General features: G+C 40.6%; 1 protein-coding gene across 1 annotated transcript; it reads left to right on the forward strand.

The window, feature by feature from the left end:
• The first annotated feature begins 483 nt into the window (after positions 1-483).
• Positions 484-1945, forward strand: LDOC1 (LDOC1 regulator of NFKB signaling). The gene has a single exon (XM_032256082.1). It carries the CDS (start codon positions 669-671, stop codon positions 1104-1106), a length of 438 nt encoding a protein of 145 aa, XP_032111973.1. The 5' UTR covers positions 484-668; the 3' UTR covers positions 1107-1945.
• The last annotated feature ends 8258 nt before the right edge of the window (positions 1946-10203 follow it).

Genomic DNA, 10203 nt, shown 5'->3' on the forward strand with positions numbered 1-10203 from the left:
TTCATGAAAGGCAGGATCCCCTGAGGGTCTTCATGACCCTGAAAGGAAGTGTGACTCCCACAGTGCAGCCAGCAGTGTCAATACTTCGCTAAGTGAGATTTAAACAAGAAAGAAAATGTGTTAATAAAACATCACGACAAGAGAATCCAGTGGCCACAGACCCACGAAGGAACACTGAGTTGTGCGAGTTGGCTAGGTAGAAGAGTGGTTAATTCTTTCAGCTTGAACAAGTGTACCTTCTCTGAGACCGGATTCAGCGCTCGCCAGGTCCTCTGCTAATTCAGGCCCCACATCCAGGAGCTCTGGCAGCCGACCGCAGCCTTTAACTGCCCGCCTAGAGAGCTACCACAAGCCGGTGGTTCAGCGACCGAGTTCATCCTCGTCCTAGCCAAGCCCTCTGTGTCTGCACTCTTCCCATCCCGGCCACGCCCCCACGCTGCGGCGGCCCCTAGGCTGGCCACGCCCCTCCTGCGCCGCGCCGGCGCAGCGTCCGTCCGAATGGCCTCGTGGGCGGGGCTTGCGTAGCCTCCCGGACTCTGGCGCGCACCGCCCCCCGCCCCTGGCCCTCGCGCGCCTCCTTGGACAAGCACTTCCTGCGAGGCCTCCGTACGCACCTTGTCCGAGCCGAGCCGAACCGAGCCGAGCCCTGTCCTTCCAAGCCGTTCGCCATGGTGGATGAGCTGGTGCTGCTGCTTCATGCGCTCCTGATGCGGCACCGCGCCCTGAGCATCGAGAACAGCCAGCTCATGGAACAGCTGCGGCTGCTGGTGTGCGAGAGGGCCAGCCTGCTGCGCCAGGTACGTCCGCCAAGCTGCCCGGTGCCCTTCCCCGAAACGTTTAATGGCGAGAGTTCCCGGCTCCCCGAGTTTATCGTGCAGACGGCGTCTTACATGCTCGTGAACGAGAACCGATTCTGCAACGACGCCATGAAGGTGGCATTCCTAATCAGCCTCCTCACCGGGGAAGCCGAGGAGTGGGTGGTGCCCTACATCGAGATGGATAGTCCCATCCTAGGTGATTACCGGGCCTTCCTCGATGAGATGAAACAGTGCTTTGGCTGGGATGACGACGAAGACGACGATGACGACGAAGAGGATGATTACTAGGCCTTAGACCCTCGGGCCTAGGGGGGAGGGCCCTGCACGCCGCCACCCCCTCCCTCCAACCCTCACCCCGCCGGGAGCCACTGTTCTCCGCCTTGCCCTCTGGTCCCCTTCCCTACTCGCGCCCTTCTGTTCTCTCTCTTCGTTTCTCCGTAGTGCTTGTCTTTGTTCCAGGAATAGTGTTCCATTTACCTGCTCCTGGGGTTGGGGCTGAAGCGTCACTCACTCGGAAGTGCTTGGAAGTGTCATCTACCTTGGCCAGCCCCAGGATCCCTCCCCTGCTAATCCGAACTGTGTCCTGAGCCCCAGTTATTGGCCAGGCCCCTGTTATAAACTGGTCATACCACCCATAGCCCTGCTGCTGCCACCTGCCCTACTGCCAGGCTTATATCTGCCCAGAGAACTATGCTGCCACTTCACATCCACTCACCACATCCACCTATATACTACCGCCTTTCGAAGTAAGGACCAACCTGGAAGATGCCAGAGTTGGCTATACCTCTTCGGACATTGATTTGGACAGCTCACCAACCCATGAAGGGGCCAATCATTCAGCCTGTTAGTTTTCTACCCACTCCGAGGGTCCTCCCCTGCCCCACCAGATTGCTGCAGGGGCTTGGTGTGCCTGGCAGCCAAATTGTTGACATTTCCTTTTTTCCTATGCACTGGTTTTACACAACTGTCACTTTACTTTCAAAATTGCAGCAGTCCCACAGATGTGTGCATTTGGACAAATAATACTAAAAACAAAACAAGCACTCAGCCCAGCTCCTCAGTACTACCTGGAAAAAGCATTGGCATTATTTTCAATAAATATCAAGCACTACAAAAAAAAAAAAAAAGAAATGATTGTCTTTTAATGGTTAAGTGCTGTCACTGGCCTCTACCACTGTCACTTTGTCTATCATTATTCCCGTGGAAATCAGGGAATACAGTCAATCCTAATATTCCCCGCTGTCGTCTCCAGGCTGCTGGCGACAGCTACCTCAGGGCTCTGTCAGTGTTCTGATGTTCCCTTCACCAATGCATTTCATAAAGCCCTGGCAAAGGGTATGTCCTCTGGTTGCTCCAGGATGGCATGGGTAAGGCTTGACTGAGCAGATGGCAAAGAGGCAGTATTAATTAGACCATAACAACAGGCATAAACCTGGAGAGAGACAGAGGAGAGAGAGAGAGAAACAGAGAGAGAGAGAGAGAGAGAGAGATGTAATGCTCCCAATTCTCTGAGCTTTCAGATTTCTTAACACTGTACCAGGGAAGTTCTGCCCTTTAATCCTTATTGCCTATGTGCAGCTGTTGAGTTCAGGCTCCAAATCGCCAACATAGTATATTGCTTTTATGTCACTTTCAGATGCTCCAGCTAACATTAAATCCTGGATCCTGGGCAAGTGCACCCATAAAGATATACCCTGATCTTAACAAATATTTCATCCTCCTTGGGCAGACATCTGTAGAATTCCCACTCATAGATGTGTCCCAGATTCCTGCCTATGAAAATTAACAGGAGATGCTTGGTTATCTCTTAAATCAGACCTTGCACTGCTATGTGGGCTATGCTGAGATCTCTGGGCCTGGAGGGGTCAGAGCAGTGAAGCGGTGCCTGCTAAGAAGAATCTGCATACCTTTGTGAGGCCATTGCCCCAGGTTAAGTCATGAAATGTTTAATGCAGAGCAGCTTGCTTGGGGATTTGTGAGGACTACCTCTGCAAGGCAGAATGGTTTAGGAGGTGGTGAGTGGTTCAGAGCTCTCATTTATATCTGTCCAGATATTCTCATTGTACCATGTGTGAAGCCAACTTGACTTTATAACCTTTAATTAATTTAAATAACACATTTCCTTACTGTGTAAGGCCTTTTGAGGCAGATATTTTATTTGTACTGGTAAACCTCAGTGTTGATTAAATGAGATATGGGTCATCATATTAATTACCTCATAGGTATGGATTAAATGAGATCATATCCATGAAGCATTTAGAACTGTCCCTGCTACATGGTGAGTACTCAGTAAACATGGGCTGTTACTCCTGGGCCTGGGAACTGAAGTCTCAGGAAGCAAGTCTCTGGCTCTGAGCTTGGCTTTAGTAGGAAAATGTCAGTGAGAAGAAGAGCAGAGCAAGTGCAGGGAGAATGGAAATGAGAGCATGATAAGACCCTGTTTACGTTTTGGAGTCTTATATGAAGCAAGAAACAAAGCTGTTTTACCTGGTGAACAGGCAAAGTTCAGGGTAGGAGTTGTCTCACACCTAGGATAGCTGTTTCTGGAGGGCAGGGACAGGGTTGGGCATGACTTAGTAATAAGAGGCCAAGGCCTTGGGTGGAAATGAGATCTGGGGGCTCTTCAGGGAGCTGCTGCCTCCAAATCTGAATCAAGGAGACACCTGGTTATTTATAATGTGTTAATCACTTCTCCCAGTCTGCTTGGAAAATATACAAAAACCCTTGGAAGAGTGAAAGATTATATTTGAGACATAATATGTCTGAGGCCAGATAATTACACTTTATTCTTGACTAGAAAGGCCTTGAATTGGGGATAAATGTGGAAAAGTGAGCAACAGCCAAAAGGTAAAGGATCCAGTGTGACCAAAAATCATTTATTCCAAACTGATTATGGCCTGGTTATGCTGATTGGAGTTACAGAAACATCATTGAATAAAATGTGGACTCTGCCTTCATAATGAGTCCAGTCTGCTGCTTTTACTGTGCTTTGGGCCGGAACTTCGATGATTAGTTACAGAGAAGGGCCGGGAAGAGAATCTGGGCTGTGATTAGATCTGGGAGTGACCTTTCTGGGGTGGAAGTTGAGGACAGATGAGTTCAGTGTTCTGTGGAGGAAGGGAGGGTCAGTAAGGATGCCATGCCAAGGCAGCATCTGAGTGGCATCTGGGAGAACTAGGCCAAGGAGCTTCTGTGATCCAAAATGTGCATTTCCTGAGTATGTGTGCATGTGCACATGAGCTTGCTGTGACTCTGTGTGTGTGTGTGTGTGTGTGTGTGTGTGTGTGTGTATGTGTATGTGTGTATGTTTGTGTGTGTTAGGTGATGTCCTTCTTGCATAACGGACGAACAGGTTATGCTGTGAGATGCAGAAAAGGAAAATGTGAGACTCTGGTTACCTTGGGGGCAGATTCTGTAATAAAAGTACAGATATTGGCAAGGGCTCCACCACCCAGGGAGGAATTCATGATAATGGTATAAAGCATTGCAAAAAAGGAAAAAGTAGAAGTATGTCTAAGAATAAAAGCACCATTTCGATCAAAAGTATTAAAAATTGGTAGGAATGCTGAACAAATATGAACTTCAGACTCCTGAATTCTCATTTTGGGCATAATAGACTTGAAATGGCCAATGAAATTATGCTCTCAGTGAGATGAAATTAGTCATATTAAAGGTCATAATCATTTAATCATCTTATATATACCAATATATCTTTGGATTTTTCTATTCATTTGAATAGATAAGCACTGCCATGTATTATGTCTGTGTTGCTGTTATCTTGCAGAATGGTATATAAAGCTAGAGTACTTTATGCACATGTATATTTGATTATTTCCTGCTATTAAAACATAGCTAAAACCTCATTAATTTGGATGTAGGCAGACTAGAGGGAAAAGTCTTGTTGAAATTAGTGGTATATTTGCATTTTCAAAATGCGTTTAAATAGTTTTCTAGGACTTTTTTTTTCTTTTTTTTTGAGACGGAGTCTCACTCTGTCGCCCAGGTTGGAGTGCAGTGGCACAATCTCAGATCACTGCAACCTCTGTCTCCTGGGTTCAAGCGATTCTCCTGCCTCATCCTCCCAAGTAGCTTGGATTAACAGGTGCCCACCACTACTCCCAGCTGATTTTGGTATTTTTAATAGAGATGGGTTTTCGCCATGTTGGCCAGGCTGACCGCGAACTCCCGCTCAGGTGATCCGCCTGCCTTGGCTTCTCAATGTGCTGGGATGGCAGGCGTAAGCCACTGCACCTGGCCTCTAGGTGCTCAAAATATGTAAAGCAAAGCTAATAAAGCTACTTTAATTCAAGGTCCTGAGAATGTTTTCCTCGATGGTAAGGGTGGGATAATTATATGAAGAATGTTTATCATTTGCTTTGAAATATGGATTTTGCTAAGTCAGGGTTAAGTGTCTGGCAGCAGTTTGCACTACTGAATAGGTCAAGCATATTCCCTACAGTCTTAGCCCACTCAGTTCTAAAGGTAGGTACAATGGTGTCCTTTGACAGTGTTGGTAACCTCCTATCTTCCTTAATGAAAATCTGATTAACTACCTTGCATTTTTTTCTCTTGCCTAAAATGCTTGTTAAAATTTGTTCCTTTGTCTTCAAATGTTCTATTGTCCCAAGAACATTTGTCTTCAAATGTTCTGTCATCCATATAATGTTCTATTGTCTTCTTTTCTTTTTTTAACCTTGGGATAGATTGAAGGAATTGCTTGCTTGAAGGAATTATGAACACCATAGCAGGCTTGTTAATGGAGCAAAAACCTTCCCGTGGATGACTTGGGAAGAGGAGTGGTGTATTAATCTCATCCCCAAAGAAATACTTGGGACTGTGTAATTTACAGAGAAAAGAAGTTTAATTGCCTCATGGTTTCCCAGGCTGTACAGGAAGCATGATGACTTCTGGGGAGACCTCAGGAAACTTCCAGTCATGGGGGAAGGCTAAGGGGAAGCAGGCACGTCTTACATGGCGAGCAGCAGGAAGACAGAATGAGGTAGTAGGTGCTATACACTTATTAAATAACCACATCTCCTGATAACTCACTCATTATGCAGCCAAGGGGGAGGATATGAAACCATTCATGAGAAGCTGCCCCCTTGATCCAGTCATCTCCCACCAGGCCTCACCTACAGCATTGGGGTTATAGTTCAACATGATATTTGAGTTGGGACACAGAAGCAAATCATATAAAATGCAGACATGCTGAAAAGGGTGTTTCAGAATAGCTAGATATAGCAACATTTTTGAACCTCCCTTTTCCACCTCAGAGGCTGGTATCTGACATATGGTCAGTAATATATTATATTTCTTATTATTCTAGCCACAAAATTTACATACCTACTCTCTTCTCTCTAAATGACCAAGGATTTCATCAGCAAAAGTACAATAATTCTTACATTTTAGCCAAAGTTCCTATACATTCAGTTTAACTGAATTGACTAGTCCAGAATCAGTCAGTTCAAGATAAAAGACTGTTGCCAGGGCTGTTTTTATATGCCCCACGTTAAAGCTTTAGATTTAAAACAAATAACATCTGTAAAAAGAAAGTAAAGGGAATTACATTTCAATGGTAACTAAAGTAATTGTGATGTTTCAGATTTATGTGTTCTCTAGTCACAGATAATTGTACTGCCATATAGAATTTTTAGAAACTGCTTATTTGAATGTATACAGTAAAAATTTTAACACATACAAAAGTAGAGAGAATACTATAATGAACCCCCATAGACTCCTGGATTCAAAAATTATCAACATTTTTGCTTCATTTATCCCTTAAATTTCTTGTAATTTTTATGACATACTTTGAGGCCAATCCCAGGTGTCACTTTAATTCACGCTTTAATACTTCAGTAAGTTTCTCTAATGGATGAGGCCTTAAAAAACATAATCCACCATATCATTAACAGACCTAACAAAATCAACAGTCTTCTCAATATTTTATATTCAATGCAGAGTCAAATATCCCAGTATCTTAAAAAATGTCTTTTTAATTGTTTACTTGAATTAATTTCCTTACAATGTTAGCACATTGAATTTGATCTATATATTTCTTAACCTTCATTTAATTAATAACAATTTCTCCCACCCTTTTTTTCCCTGTAATTTATTCTTTGAGGAAACCTGGTTATTTGTCTTATCAAAGTTCCTATATTGTGGATTTGCTTTATTCTTTTCATGTCCTTGCCTAATTTTCTCTTGGGTTGTTAGTGTTTCTCTCTCAATTTTTTAGAAGCAATTTATTAGGGATCTGCGATATGTATTGCAAATATTTATGCCCAGTTTGTTGTTTGCCTGTTTACTTTATAATAGTTCAGGCTGTTGAGAAAATATTTAGTATATTTTCCTTTTTTCCACTTTCCTCCCATCTCTGTGCTCCCAAATTTAATTGCTTGCATCATTTCTGTTAGTGTTTATGCCTTTAAATACTACAGACACCACTATTATTTTTCAGATACAAATTATAAATTTTGATTTAGCCATGAAAGATGAGGAATTCAACACACTAATACTCTTTCTCTATCAATTTTAGAAGTGACATTATGATGTTATCATTTATAACATTTATGTGTTTTTCATGACCATAATCTTCCCATTTATTTTAATATAGCAGATAAATGGATTTAAATAATTACTAATCTGTCCAGATTTTCATTTTACCTCTTTATGTTAGTAATTTTTTTGCTGTTCTTTTCAGTTGTTTCTTACAAATTAAAAAAAAAAAAAAGCCCTGGGTATTATATATCCTGAGTTTTTGAGGGTGAATAACAAGTTCCATTGTGTGTAGACTTTGTGGGTCTCCCTTTCTCTTTACTTTCATTTCTCCACTATTTGTTAGCATTGAATGCTATTTTGTAGAAGTCTGAGAGCACCCTAATATTTTTCACTCATATTGTTGAGAGTTCTACTTAGTTCTCAGGTAATTTTTCTATATGTTTAAATAGAATATATATCAGTGTTATTCATTCTTTGTCATTTTTTCTGAAACCCAGTATCACTGTCTGATATGTAGAATCAAAGCTTATTTCATTTATGCAAAGCTTTCCTTAATTATTTTTTGAGTGCATATAATATATGCTAACATATATTTATATTGACTCTCCTTTACCTGTCCTTCAAATTTTAAAATTTCTCAGACTTTTAATTGTTTTCTTCATTTCTATTTCATTCTGCTTACTTTTCTCCATCTTGTTCTCTATGTCCTTTACAGTGTTTTCAGCACTGTCAATCTTCGTGTTGCTTTCAGTTTTGGTTTCATTTCTGTGATGATTTTGTTTTTTTTTTTTTTTTTCCACTTCTTTGACAAGTGCTTCCAGGTCATGTTTAGCTTCCATTGACTTCTACATATTCCTGAATCTCATATCGCTGATTTGTCATCTTGTTGTTTAGCTGTGATTCCTTCATATTAAAAAATTAATGGTGATATGATATGATATGATGGTCATATGATAATTCACATATGTTTCTTGGCAAGATTTTTCTACGGACTGCTATTTGCTGTTTTTTTTTTTTTTTTTTTTTTTTCGCTGTCCTTCTCTCTATGGCATTGTTCCTGGAAACCTTTTGGGATTTATCTACTTCCTAGTAATGCCACTCTTCTGCAGTAAGGATAGTTATCAGGCAGCCTCTTTTAGTCCTGTCAAATTTTTCTGGCAGAAATAACTCAATGTTGGTGGCTTCTACATTGCATACTTCTTGTTTGCCAGAGATGAGATAGGTCTGACAACACTCTCCTTTTTTGTTTTTTTGTTTTTTTTTTTTTTTTAACAAATCACAATCATTTCAATAATACACTCCTATTTTCATTGTACCTGGATGTACCTAGAAGATTTCTGATATTATTTTCAGAGGTAACATTCTGTACTTACTGTTCTTGACCCTGCTGCTCAGTAGTTTTGATGTCTAAATAACCTTAGATAACCTATGTTCCAGGAAAGTGTCAAGCTAACTTATGACTGGGACTGAATAATACTCAGCTCTGCGATAGGAGAAACAGAAAGCTAAATAACAAAATATTAATGGCTTAGAGTACATTTTCACTACTGTTTTTTTTTGTGTGTATGTGTGTGTAACTGTATTTTTTCATAAACAAGATAAATAATTTGACTATTAATTTTTGGAAAAGCTTTTTATCACGCTGTGTAGCAAGAAGACAAGTGGAAGGGTTTTAGTCATCTGTGGAGAAGGTGAGCCACATATGTAGGAGACTTGATCAGTATTTATGTAGGATACTTAAATTTGTGATTCATTGTAATAAAAAGTAGAGGGGGCTGAAATTAGCATCACAAAATGGACGTTAGAAGAGGTAGACAAGCATACAAGGAAAGATTGGTTTGTTGTGAACTGAAAATGGATTATTCCTTGCATGAAGTCTGAATTCAATTAGAATGGGTTGGTGATCAGAAAGACTTTGATCCCTGTCCTGGCATTGCCATAGGTTTGCTCTGAAAACCACAGACAACTTAGTTGATTTACCTGATTCTAAACCTCTGCGTCTATATCATGGAAAAAATTATATCTCAAGAATAAGAAAAAATGTAACTAATATCTCGTTTGACAGTCAATACATGTTAGCTCTATTATTTTCCTTATTAGATATTATTTAGCAAAGTAAGAATATAAGATTGACTTTTATGATAGACTTGAGTGTTCTGATAGAAAGACGCTAATATTGGGGGACTTGGAATGTCATAGGAGAAAAGGTGATCAACACATTAAAATATACAAAGGGGCATTCACAAGAATAGATATTAAAAATTAACACGTGAAAACCATTTGACACTTATAACTTATTTTCATATTAATTTTTGAACTTGATACAAAAAGTTGGTGAGGAGATATTATATTCATATTTTGCACATTGCAGTATTTAGACTCAGCAATGTTCAGGGCCTTGTTCATGATAGAACATGACAGAAAGTGGGCCAGAAATTCCCACCACAAGTCCAGTGCTCAGTTTATAATTTCATTTTGCCTTTGAAAATGATGCCTTGTGCAAATTACTTATCTCCTTTGGGCCTTCATTTCTTCATTTGTAATGTGAAGTATTTTCATTAACAGATCATTGAAGGTCTGTCTTGCCTTTAACAACATTAAGGCCTTTAGAATGAGTGTCTGGCGCTGTCCTTCCAACTCTGTGATTCTCTGATTCCATCCTCATTTTCCACCATTACTGGTGTACTGGCAAGAACCAGTATGAGATTTGAGGAAAAATACTTGCATTACTCTTTTTTTAAAAAAAATTATTTAGATATAATTCACATACCCTTTTATGTGTATAATTCAGTATTTTTAGTATATTCACAAAGTTGTGCAACCATCACCACTATCCAATTCCAGAACTTTTCATCATACCAAAAAGAAACTCTGTACCTATTAGTTA

The sequence above is a fragment of the Sapajus apella genome, unplaced genomic scaffold, assembly GCF_009761245.1.
Source record: "Sapajus apella isolate SASKATOON/1434 unplaced genomic scaffold, GSC_monkey_1.0 scaffold93, whole genome shotgun sequence".
NCBI lineage: Eukaryota > Metazoa > Chordata > Mammalia > Primates > Cebidae > Sapajus > Sapajus apella.

What these genes read in the sequence shown, in the direction of transcription:
- LDOC1 (XM_032256082.1), top strand. Translation starts at nt 669, where the DNA reads ATGGTGGATGAGCTGGTGCTGCTGCTTCATGCGCTCCTGATGCGGCAC.